The sequence below is a fragment of the Pteronotus mesoamericanus genome, unplaced genomic scaffold (assembly GCF_021234165.1).
Source record: "Pteronotus mesoamericanus isolate MK-2021 breed Mesoamerican mustached bat unplaced genomic scaffold, CSHL_Meso_final contig_20, whole genome shotgun sequence".
Taxonomy (NCBI): Eukaryota; Metazoa; Chordata; class Mammalia; order Chiroptera; family Mormoopidae; genus Pteronotus; species Pteronotus mesoamericanus.
The window spans coordinates 35,577,722-35,590,693 of NW_026555085.1; the positions used below are offsets into that span (position 1 = coordinate 35,577,722).

The window sequence follows — 12,972 nt, forward strand, 5'->3', positions numbered from 1 at the left end:
CAGAGGGGAGAATGCTTGAATTTTAAATGTATCCAACCCTCCTTACGCTGGAATGAATCTATCTCGGGTCATTGAAGTACTCCGAGATTTACTTTTTAAGCTTGACCTAAAGAATAATCTTTCGAGTTTTATTTTTATATGGTATTTATTTTAAAAAGACTGGTAGCTCAGAACGTATGAATTTAGCTTGCTTCTCTGACTTTTGATAGTCTAAGTTTATGTTCACTCTGAGTATCAGAAACATAACATGCAGTGGTAATAATATTACCTTATATCTTTGTATTAACATTGGAAGTTTGATATCATATGGTAGTGTGGCGGCAGCCTACTTATATGAAAGAATTCTTCCTCTCTTTTTGGACTCATTTTTTGCTGGGGGGAGGTCAGATTTTTCACTAGGTATTTGGGCTTGGAATGGAATAAGTTTCTAAACTACACAGAAGACCATGCTTCATACAGCTCAACCTCAGTGGGGTCAGAATTAGAACTCAACCATTATATTTCCGAATTTTACTTATTTTCCTGAGTTATGGTGTTAGAATGTGGATAGAGAAATCTTTCAAGCATATTTTGTTTAATTTTATGTTACCAACTTTGAAGACTATTTCTAATCCTTTTTGATTCTGAAAGTCATTAAAATGCTTACATTTGTTAGGCCTACTTTTTTGTTGCTAAATAAAGCACATTAAAAATACTATAATTTCTATCTTTTTAAAAAATTATTTCTCAAGTATTTGTAGCATATTAGTAAGAAATCAGAATGAAGTTCTATTTATATAAAGAATACTAATTTAAAAACCATTTCTTTCCTATATAAGAACAATGGTTTGCTAATGGTTAATTCCTGATAATTTTGTTCAAGATTTATTTTTTAAACTTATTTTTTTGCCTAGTATATGCCTATATCTTTAGCTGAGCTAAGAAGTGTTCTAATTTGCCATGTAATCTACAAGTTCAGTGTCACTGTATTACCATTTATTAGAGCAATCATCCTAAAAACTTGATGTACGGTTTCTCCTCTGTCCTAAGCGCCAGATACCTTCTGTTATCAGTGGATGCCTCCTCTCCAGCAACAGGTACAGGTGTTGAGTGTTTGCTGAATGTGTTAAATATCATGTGCTTTCAGGAGATATTCTTGGTTCTTCCATCAATGGCTTATCCTCATTGATTCGGATGCCTTATGGCTGTGGTGAACAGAACATGATAAATTTTGCTCCAAATATTTATGTTTTGGATTACCTGACTAAAAAGAAACAACTGACAGAGAATTTAAAGGAAAAAGCCCTTTCATTTATGAGACAAGGTAAGCATTTTAGAAACATGCTTTTATTTGTAAATTTTTTTTTTTTTTTTAGGCAGAGTTCACTCTATTTTACAAAACAGACAGATTCTGTCTTTGCTGTGTGATTGTGGGACTTTGCTGTGTGATTGTGTGGGAATGTGCTTGGAGTGTGCACTCATTGCTTACTAATTGCTGCTAAGGTGTTTGTTAAGGTGTTGGTTTAAGGAGGGGTTTGTATTTTAATAAGGCACCTGAAATTTAAATCTACTTAAAAGTCTAAAGGAATGAGTGTTCATTTATTCATTAAACATTGAGTTCCAGGGTTCCTTCTAGCTCTGAGGAGACAGAGGAATTCCCTCTTCAGGGGAGAAGACAGTCTGTACATAAGCGCATGTGGTGTCCCATGGTGGGGACCTCAGTGCACGTAAAATGTCAAGCCGATGGTTAGGAGAGAAACATTTATATGGAGAGGCCCTGCTGGCCCCCCCAGAAAGTGCCAGAATGATGGTGACTGTACCGTGTGACTCCTTGAGAAGCTGATACTGTTTGTGGACCCCAGAGAGTCTGTGCCTGCAACTTGCTAATGCCAATGGTTAACATTAGTTGAGCGCTTTACTATGTGGCAAGCAGTGTTTTATGTCTAAAGTCTCATTTAATGCTCATCATTAGTATAGTATTATCCTTCTATTTTCACAGATGAGGGAACTGAGGTACAGAAAAGTTAGCTAACTTGCTCAGGGTCATGCAACAGGTAAGCAGCATAGCTAGGTTTTGAACTCCAAGTACTTACTCTCTTTGGTATAATAGTGTGTGCCATGCTAAAAACAAATGAGGTCTTTGCCCATTGCCACCATGATTATAGTTAAGGAGATGAGTAAAAAATATTTGAAATTGTCATAATTTAACTCTGTACCTTTTGAAAGCAGGATTCTGATTTATATTCAAAATTTAATTTGGCTGACTGAAAAGGATGGTATATAGGAACTAGACTGTTGTAAAGATTAAATGAGATATTTTAGCACTAGTTAGTTGTATCTAACAAGGTCTAAAGTCAGCAAGTCAATCTTGTCCATTCTACCTCTAAAAACAAATGGGAAATTCTTTCTCATCCTACAAGGCCCTGAGTGAACTGGCCTGGCCTCCACCTTCCACCTTGTCTGATGCTGCTGTCTTTTGGTTCCCTGTCTGGCCACCTCTGAAGTTTCAGGACCTTTAAACTTGTCCTTCCTTCTCCTGGGAGGCTCTTGCCCCAGATCTTTCCATGGCTGGCTCCTTCTCATCATTCAGGTGGTGTTTTTCTCAGACTGGCCTTTCCTGACCATTTAGTAACCTCTCATTTATATTATTCCATTTTATTTTATTTACCACACTAACACAAATTATCTTATTTTTTTTTTAAAAATTTCAATCTATCTCCTGCACTAGAAGATAAGCTCCCTGGCAGTGGGGACCATCTTTAATATCTCCTCCATTGTATCCCTATATTGACATTTCAGTGAATGCAGAGAGTGGATATATTTGCACCTCGATAAATACAGAGTGGATGAACGCATTGCTGTCAGTGTTAACTTCTTTGGGCCTTAGGTTCATCATCCTAATGGGGCGATTGGACCAGGAAGATCTCTCAAATGCTTCCGCAATGCGGTAATTATTTATAAACACTAGGCCCTTACATGTTCTTATCAGCTAGAAAATGTGGCCAGTGGTTTCAGTGTTTTACCTTTTGAGCTGGTGGAGTGGTTGATGGAGGTCAGTCCAGTGGAGCTCCCCTAAGCACATCATTTCACATGTGGGACTGAATCATATTTCAAAGTAGTGGACAAAAACTTCTTGGTATAATGATTTTCATTATGAAATCAGTGTCTTATTTCAGAGACTCTGTTTTTTCTTTTGCCATCACCTTTGCCAAAGTCCTTTAAATATACCGTAGTTGTTTTTATTTTTTTAAGGAATTAAAGTGGCTTTGGCATGAGTCATGATTCTATTATTTAAATGTCATTTACGAACAGCGCATTGTTTTACTTAAATCATGCTTGGCCCAGGAGCCCTGTAACCTAACCCGTTGTTTTTCGGTCAAAACAACAGCTACATCATTGAATGAAGTGTCTTTTGCTGTCAAAAGAAAAATAGAACTGTAAAATGAAAGCTGTTTTTGATAAGCACTGGAAATCCTGAATCTGTTAATTAGAGATTTAAAACACTTGTTTTCCTCAAATATTTAAATCATAGTGCCTGCAGCTCAATTTTTCAAGTGAGACTCAGACCAGGCTTAGTTTAAAACACATTATATTTTCTCTGTTGAAATAAAACAGGAAAAAAATAGGTTTCAGAAGTCTGGTGCTGCATGTGGCTATCACAGCAATGGCTGGAAGCACTAGTGAAGATGTTACAAGGAAACCTGGTAAAGTTTTCATTTTCCATTTCATGTCATAAAGTGTAAGGGAGTTGATAATGATTACTTATCTTTTAGTACAGGTAATATTTTTATCAGCTTTTTTTTTTTTTTTAAACCAGAGAACGTGATTGATATAGTAACAAGGAGCTGATTTTACTTTTTTTGTTCATATGCAATTTTGACATGAAGTAAACCACATCCAATTATGGTTGGAATGTTACTTTTCTATGTGTTTTTGTGAATAGTGCTTTCATATTTATTATAAATTGTAAATATTTTACATTTGTGGCTATTTCAGAGGAAAGTCATGACCCGGGAAGTCTGTATCTTTTCTGGCCCTTTCTAAATGACAGTTCATGTGGCATGCTTCCAGCAGCCTCTGGGCTTCCTCTGTATTTTGATTTTCAGGGTATCTGTTAATTCTGATTATACTACTATTACTTTCTAATTCAGGAGCTATTACTTTTTAACTCAAGAGATATTCATAAAACTATGAACTTAAAGGCTACACTCTTACTTCCTCATAAACACTTGGAAAACACCATGTTTTTGCCCTTCTCACCCATTGTAATGAAAAGTCTCCAACTTAGGTGACTACGTTGGAACATTGAATTGTAGTATTAACAAGAAACATTACAACCGAGTCGACAGTGCGCTTTTCGGCTTATGGAGTGGATGGTGTGGAGGACAAGGAGCTGAGGGCTGTCTAACAATGCAAGGCTGGTGGGAGACGAGGAAGGGAGCCCCACAGGAGACTCCGCCAGGAGAGTCAGATGAGCCCCTCTCTTTGGGTTCTAACTTTCTGCTTTACTTTGCCATGGGTGCAGGGCTAGTGGTTTAGATTCTCAGTTTCATCTAAACCAGCTCAAGAAATACACTCCATACACTCCCAGCGGGAGAGTGTCTCTGAGTCCTTCCCCTCCTCTGGGCTGGCTGCCCCTGGTGGAAGAATGGTGCTAGTTGTTGATATTAATGGGGACTGTTGGAGGTCAGCCACCTGAGGGTAATTTCCATAAGCACTGATCTCATCTCCATGAGCTCATCTCTCTGACCGGTTTTACATAACTCATACTTGGAACTGCAGTTGTTGATGTGATTTCGGGGCTTGGAGGCACATGGTCTTCTCCTCGATGTTGGTCCTTCCTTTCACAGAAGCACCTCCTGTTGTGATGGGGGGTCCTGGGCCTTTGCTTTTTTCTTTCCCCTTCTCTTCTTTTCCTCTTCTTTCTTCTCTCCTCCCTTCCCCTCTCCTCTCTGTCAGATTGGGTTCACAGTTCAACTCTACCTGGTCTACTTAGTCCTGAATTGGAAATTGAAGGAGATTGCCTTGGACTCTTTTGCTAATTTCCTTTGTGAATGTTGGAAAATTATTCTGCTTCTCTGTGATCTCTGACTGGCTCTGAAAAAGGAAGAGATTTTATTTTTCTTTTTTTTCAACATTATATAGGAACTAAAAGATGTTAAAGTGAACTAAGGTAGTGTGAATAATGCCTATTGTTTAATTCTTTTTATTCTTACTTGACTTTTTGAATATGTAGATCATTAATATCCTCTTAAAAGTCACACTTATTCTGAAAGATATATGAAAAGGGTATCTGTGCATCTTGTATCCCTTCTCCCTACCCTTGTAGGTAACTTATTCTTTTAGTTTCTGGTTTCTCTCTCCCTCTGTATGCAGAAATTAACATATACACACGTTTTCTTGTTTATTTCTTTACACAAAAGGTAGTACACTACATATGCTACTTTAAACTTTGCCCTTTTCACTTAATACTATTTTCAGCAAATGACTACATGTCAGTCCAGAGAAATAATCTTCATTCTTTTTTCACAGCTACATGGTACTGCATTGTGTGTACTAAAGTTTATTCAACCAATGTCTAATTTTGGGACATTTAGGTTATTTCCAGTATGCTTGCAATGACAAATAATACATTGATGAATAATCTTTTGCATGTATGTGTTGGTATTGTTAGAGGTGTATCTTCAGGATAGATTCTTAAAAGTGGGATTATTGGGTCAAAAGAGCCCAGGGGTGTCCAACGTTTTGGTGTCTGTGGGCCACATTGGAAGAAGAAGAGTTGTCTTGGGCTATATGTTAAATACATTGTGGCATGTAATCAGAAAATGAATCCCATAATGTTTTAAGTAAATTTACGACGTGTTGGGCCACATCATAGCCATCCTGGGCTGCATGCAGTCTGCAGGCTGTGCGTTGGACACCCCTGGACATTTTTCTACATAGAAGTTGCACCATTCTGAATTCTTTCCAGCAACGACAGGTACTGGTCTCCTTACAGCCCCTCCAGCGGAGTGAATGGTCAAGCTTTGGAATCTTTGCAAATGTGATGGATGAAAAATGGCATCTCAATGTAGTTTTAATTTGCATTTCACCTATTATGAAGATGAACGTTTTTCATATATTAAGGTCCATCTTTCTTTGTTTTTTATAAAATGGCTGCTCTTGTCTTTTATCCATTCTTTCCTATAGGTTTACACATTTTTTCTCTAAATTTGAAAATTTTCTTTATATATATATATAAATATATTGTAATAATATATAAACACATACATAACATGTATCAATTAATATTAGGGATATTAGCCATTTATTTCTTTTATATGTTATAAACTCTTTCTTCCAATTCATGACCTTTTAACTTTACTAATAGTGTGTTTTGCCATGAAAAGTTTAAAACAAATTTTTTTGTAGCCAGATTTATCAACTTTTAAAAAATGTGTTGGTTGAGAAGCCTTTCCTTGTCCTTTTTTTATGAAATGATACCTATTGCTTATTGAGAGCTTGCCATGTAAAAAGTACTGTGCAAAGGACTTTTCATACAGTAATCGTTGAAAGAGATCCCTGAATTAATAGGAAACAGCAGTTTCGCAGACAGATAGACCTTGGCTAAGGCCTGGTTTCAATACCTACTAGCTGTGTGACCTTGCACATGGTGTAGTCTCAGTTCCACTTTTATCCTCTTTGAAAAGGGATAATAATGGTGTGTACACCATACTGTTGCAAGAATGACCTGGGTCCTGAAAGGGCTTTGAACAGTTCCTGACACATAGTCGGTATTTGGATAAAGGTTGGCTATTTAATTACTGTGCCATAATATTTTAGTTTTAAACTAAAGATTATAACCTAACATCCCCTTTTTCAAATTAAGCAACATTCTGTCATCATTTAAATGTTATATATATTTTTTACCATGGGCCTTGAAGATCACCGTGAAACAGTGTCTTGTTTTTCTTGAGTGTTTTGTCTCACTGTAGCTTAAATCAGCTCGACAGATCTGGGACTTCTTGTGGAGAGGCTCCCTGAGAAAAGTTCGGGCTGTGGCAAGAACAGATTAACTGTGATTTTAAAATATTAATACCCATGTTTTATTAATCAAATATGCATAATTATAATTGTAGATGCTTCTAAAATGTGATATTCATAAAGTAAAAATTTGTATTGCTAGAATTTACTAGGGATTACGTGCAACATGTTACAAACGTTCATGGTTGCTGGGCTTTATGTGGCCGTGCTGAAGGCTCGTGGAGTGTGCCCTGCCTGCCTGTCATGGAATCCTGTAATTTTCAAGAAGAATTCTTGGTTATCAGAGAATCATTGATAGTACCTGGAGCTCAAAATATTTTTGGCTCTTGCTTGTACTTGATTTTTAATGATAAATTATTGCTATTTTAATTTCATTTTTAGCAAGTTAGTTTGTTGTGTGTTCTTTGGTGGATCTTGAGTGTTCAGCCTATGATTTCTAAGTCACTGGACTTCAAGACCTGCATGCATCACTGCGCAACTATGAAACATCTGCCTCTTATTTGCCGTCATTTATCTGCAAATATGAAACATCTGCTTTTATTAAAGCAGATACATGAACCTTAACCCCCTCCTCAATTTACTTCTATAATGAGACTTCATTACTATCATCAAGGATTTTTTTTTTTGTTTTGTTTTTTTAAGTGAGAACTTGGAATTGATGTGATGGGCAGACCAATTGGTCTTTGGTTTAACTCTGCTGGCCATGGCCAAAAAATTTTAGAGGCATTGTCTTCAATTATTTAACAATTCCTGCTTCCTCCAACCCCCTCTATTGCTGGCTAAAAGTAGAATGCATTTTTATTTTCTGTTTTAGCTTTAAACTGTAATATTGATATTTTAGGTTTTTTCTTAGGTAGCAAACAATTTTAGGTGACTAAGTATTGAAACCATTGGAGTGAAAACTACAGAGCTAAATAAAACTCTGCCTTTAATTTGCTTACTTTTGAAAGGCTGGAATTGTTGTCTATGTTATAGTATTCCTCTAAATTTACTTTGGGGATATGACAGTTGTGACTTTTATGCATTCTGCTTGAAATGTTATGGTATTTAAAATTTTCCACAGCACTTAACATAGAAAGTATTCAATATTAGTTGTTGATTTGATGTCTTCTTCTTTCCCATTCTCCGCGTGATGTTCCCTCAGTATGAATGCATGATTAGAAACTTCCATTCATTGAAAGTTGATTACATTGATGATCTGTCTCGGTGCCTTTAGGTTACCAGAGAGAACTTCTCTATCAACGGGAAGATGGCTCTTTCAGTGCTTTTGGGAATGATGACCCATCTGGGAGCACTTGGTAAGTGTTTCTGCTAACAGAACGAGTCTTCATCATGCAGTGGACCCTCACTAGGTCACAATGGCCATGAAATTGATAGGTGTGTTATATCTGAAATGGCTCTGGGTCTGCTTTTCTCTTATTCTGTCTTTTAAAGAGATTCTGCTTTTTAAATATGATTTTAAAACACTAACAAAGCAAATATCTTTGTTTAGAAAGCTCATATATCCTCTTTTAGTGGAAAAAGCAGAAATAAAAATAACACATGGTGATGGTAAAGCTGACAAGAGAATCAGTTAGAAATACCTGGTGATTGTGACATAGCTTTTTCTTTAATCTGACATGACCAACATGAATTTTGTGTTAATGCAGTCAGTGTAGTTTCTATAAGGTTATTTTTCCATGTGTGCAAAACAGTGATGGAATTAAGTAATGGATATTTAGAGTCTCCTCAAGAATGGAATCTCTGCATGGCTGATTTTGGATGATTACTCTCTCTCCTTGCTATCTCCTTACTATCTTCAGTTCACTCAGAAAAAGGCAGACTGTATCAGTCAGGTTGGACAGAGCATGCTGTGGTAACAAATAACCCACTTCAGTAGCTTATTGACAAGAGTTTTCTTTCTTACACATGCCACATTTCAACTGTGGCCCAGCAGGGGGCTCTACAGTCTATGCTTCAGCTGCCACCATCTCATCTCACCTCTCCTGGAAACTCCAGGCTTGCCACTGCCTGGGAGAAGGCTGCAGTAAGCAGCACTGGCAATTGGATGCTTCAACGTGGCTGTAACATTTCTTTTCATTTTATCATTATCGCTGCTGGTCACATGGCCATGCTTAACTTCACGGAGGCGAGGAAGTGAATTCCTCTGCATCCTCAAAATAAAAGAGAACTGGATATTATTGAAATATTAGTAATGTTTACCACATTAAATCTTTTATAGGATGAAAGAGATCTGGTTCAAATTTTCTTTTGGCATGAGTCAGGATATAGATCCATAAATAGAAAGGTTTCAGCGTTTTATTGCTTGACATTCTTTTTGCCTCAATATTTAATGTTCTGTAGCAGAGATCAGCCAACTTTTTCTGTAAAGATTCAGATAGTAAATATGTTAGGCATTACAGACCACATGGCGTCTATGTTGCATATTCTTCCCTCTCTTCTCATCCCTCTTTTTCTCTATTTCTCTCTTTAAAGACCATTTTTAGATGGAGGGTGGAGAGGGAGGTGTACAAAAAACAGACTCTGGGCTGTATTTGGCCCAAGGACCAGATCTGGCCAACAGATTTGGCCCACAGGCTATAATTTGCTGACTCCTGTCCTGTAGGAAAGAAAAATGTCCATTTCCTCTACTTACAAGCACAACAGTTTGTGATCTGTATATACTTTATCCACAATTTAAGGGCTAAGCAAAGTGTGTAATGAATTCATTCTTGGTAAATACTTAGAACAGTCCAAAGATGAATGATCTTGGACAATTTATTTGACTGTCTTAGAATGTCAGATTCTCAATTTATAAAATAATGAAGTTGTATTAGATTATTTTAAAATTTCTTCTTAATTCTGATATTTTGTAAGTTGACCTAAAATTTCTTGGCCACACTCAAGTGGAAACTGGGTCCATCAGCTAGACAGAGTTGTTTATGTCACTCCTTTGTTGTTTTCTTCCCTCTGTTTCTTCATCAGTGATTCTCTCTTCGGTGACTCTTCTAATGGGGAAAGAAGTGTTGTTATTGTTGGTCTTTTTCCTGCTCAGTGTTATTTGGAGGACTTTATAAATTGTATTTGATGTAATTCCCCTCACCACCCCCCCTTTCTTTTTACCAAGGTTGTCAGCCTTTGTTTTAAGATGTTTCATTGAAGCTGATCCTTACATAGATATTGATCAGAATGTGTTACACAGAACATACACATGGCTCAAAAACCATCAAAAATCCAATGGTGAATTTTGGGAGCCAGGAAGAGTGATCCATACTGAACTTCAAGGTGGCAATAAAAGTCCTGTAACACTTACAGCTTATATTGTAACTTCTCTTCTGAGATATAAAAAGTATCAGGTATTTAATCTTTAACTTCTTAAATGGGGGATGAGAAATCACAAGAAAGTTAGGTCTTGATGGATCAAATATGTGTCTGGAAACTTAAAGAGTTTTGGAATTTTACATCACCTTCAAAGTCTGAATTTGGGCATCCATTCGCTTTGCATTTGTAGCCACATTCCAAAATCTGAAAATAAAAATATCGACTCACTTTCTCAGAGTCACTAAGAGAATTCTAAAAATGCTTCCCAATAAAAGTGTTGCTGTACTTGCTGTTGGTAAGATAAGTCAATGTGTATTTTGTCATTGGAAAGGTTCATTTCCTGGGGGACAGACAATTCTTCAGCATTTGGGAGTGCATTCTAGCAAATGTAGGTTTTTTTAATTTCTAAAATATCATGGAGCAATTACAGTGTCTGCTAATTTAGTACAAAGTGCACCCACACTCTAAAAAGTGTGTTAAATGGGCATGGGTGTCTGGATGAGAACGCATGTACATGGAAAGCTATGCTAATGAGCTTAATTTTGCTCCGAGTTATCTCATGATTGATGCCTTACTGCTTAGTGCTGACTGCATTTCCCATGATCCAGACCAGCCGTTGTCTATATTAAACTCCCACTATTTTCCTAGCCCAGTACTAGGCATGGAGAAGATAAACGTCCCCCTGAATTTAGAGCATCAACACTTGAGATCGAATATGAGCAATATCTTTCTTAAGCTATATTTTATGCTTTCACCTGAGTTCGTGATATTCAATGGGAGAAACGTTGACAAAAACTCTACTTTTTATTCCCTATAAGGAATGGTGCCTTTTTACTTATAAAAAACTAAACAGCTGTGTTATTTTCAAAACACACAGCAAATGTATAAATGTCAATGATCACTGTTGATTCCCATTGCCTAAGACAAAGTCAGGTGCACAATAGATGATGAAATAATTTTTTGAATAAATGCTTGAAAATGCTTTTTTGGGGGGTTATTTTGAAAGGTAAATATTTTTTTTCTTTTAAGCCTTATCTTGAGATGCAAGAGTCTGTCAACTTTTTGGAATCTGAATTCAGTAGAGGAATCTCAGACAATTACACCCTCGCTCTTGTAACCTATGCGCTGTCATTCGTGGGGAGCCCCAAAGCCAAAGAAGCTCTGAACATGCTGACTGAGCGAGCAGAACAAGAAGGTAATGCATGGGTCCCGTCTGAGGTTGTGAGACTGTCATGCATTGTGAGATATATAAAGTATGTGAGGAACTTTGGAAGCCAGCTAGGAGGTGGATGACATTTACATCTTCTAAATAGATGAAAAAGGAAGCACAGATGGGATCACATGGGTATGACACGGCTATGCTACTTCTCCTCTCCCCGAGAGTTTTCTAGAGAATTTCGGGGCTCGACTATTTTCTTGTTTTAGATCTATTCTGCCAGATGTTGGTTATCTTTTGAGTTCTCTGACGCCACTTCTGGTGTGGTGGTCTTGAGTGGTTGTTCAGAACGTGGTTTGTGAGAGACTGGGGTTCAAATTCTGGTTCTGGTTACTTTCCTTTATGAGCTTCAGTTTCCTGAACGGCAGCACTGGAATGCCACCAATTTTGGGGTTGCTGTGGGGATTAAATCAGATAATGCACAGTGCCTGCTGCATGGCGGATGTTTAAAAATGTGAACTAAAATGCCAATTAATAGAAATGCAAATGCCAAAAATGCTGTTAGTGAATTAATGTGTATGATCTATATTTTTCGATTGTCCTGCTGCTTCGGGGCTACAGCAGGACAAAATGTACAGGTATTGTCACTTCCCAAATGACCTCTATAGTCAGAGATTCAGGGTGAGCACACACACACACCTACAAGTGTGTAGATAGATAGACAGATAGGCAGATAGATAGATATGGGGATGAGTGGGCTGAAATAATTTTAGGTAATGTCCACTGATTCAAAGCTCTGTTAATTCAAGATAGGATAACTGTAGACTTCTGAGGCTGTAAAAAAAATAATGCATTATTTTTATTATTAGCAGTAAGTTAGATTGAATCCTTATTACCTATTGCTGTGCTAGGGAATAGAAAATTATTGCATTGAAGCTGAAGCAGTTCTTGATATTTCTTCTTCTTCTCTACTTGGCTAGGTGGTAGTTATTACACATTCCACCTAAGTGTAATCATCATCTAAATAGTAATATTTGAGGGGGCGAAGGCACCAAATAAGATGTTCCTCCGGGGGCTAGTGGGAATATCTCCGGGCAGATTGTTGAGTTGGCCAGGGTCCCTCATTGTTTTCTTGGGGACTTGGATTTTGAACTTGTAACATCAACTTTCAGATAATGACAAAAGAGAGGTTTCCCAGAACATTTGCGCTGGTTAATGGCAGATTCCCAGATTCCAATGTGCCCTAAAATATTTTGGGGATGGCCTGGTCAGAAAAGTTATGTACATTATCTTTTGGAATATAGTGTCTTTTTTTCTTTTCTTTATAGCTGTTTAGTCTTGAGCCAAACATATGGGATTTCTTTTGGGAAAATATTTTCATCAAAACATCTTCACATATAAGCAATAGGAAAAGGATGAACATTTTTAAGTTTTATAGTTTAAAAAGTGACATATAAGTACATGTTTATATATGTGTGTTGAAATACACATATTTTTTCCTTGGCAAAAATATA

General features: G+C 37.0%; 1 protein-coding gene across 1 annotated transcript in view; it reads left to right on the forward strand.

Annotated features, from left to right (window-relative positions):
* The window catches only part of CD109 (CD109 molecule), a 107,779-nt gene that overhangs the window by 84,240 nt on the left and 10,567 nt on the right, over nucleotides 1-12,972 (forward strand). Inside the window, exons 24-27 of the mRNA XM_054569631.1 lie at nucleotides 1,127-1,303; nucleotides 8,219-8,300; nucleotides 10,109-10,337; nucleotides 11,332-11,497. Of these exons, the coding sequence (XP_054425606.1) occupies nucleotides 1,127-1,303; nucleotides 8,219-8,300; nucleotides 10,109-10,337; nucleotides 11,332-11,497 (654 nt within the window). The remainder of the gene's footprint in view (nucleotides 1-1,126; nucleotides 1,304-8,218; nucleotides 8,301-10,108; nucleotides 10,338-11,331; nucleotides 11,498-12,972) is intronic.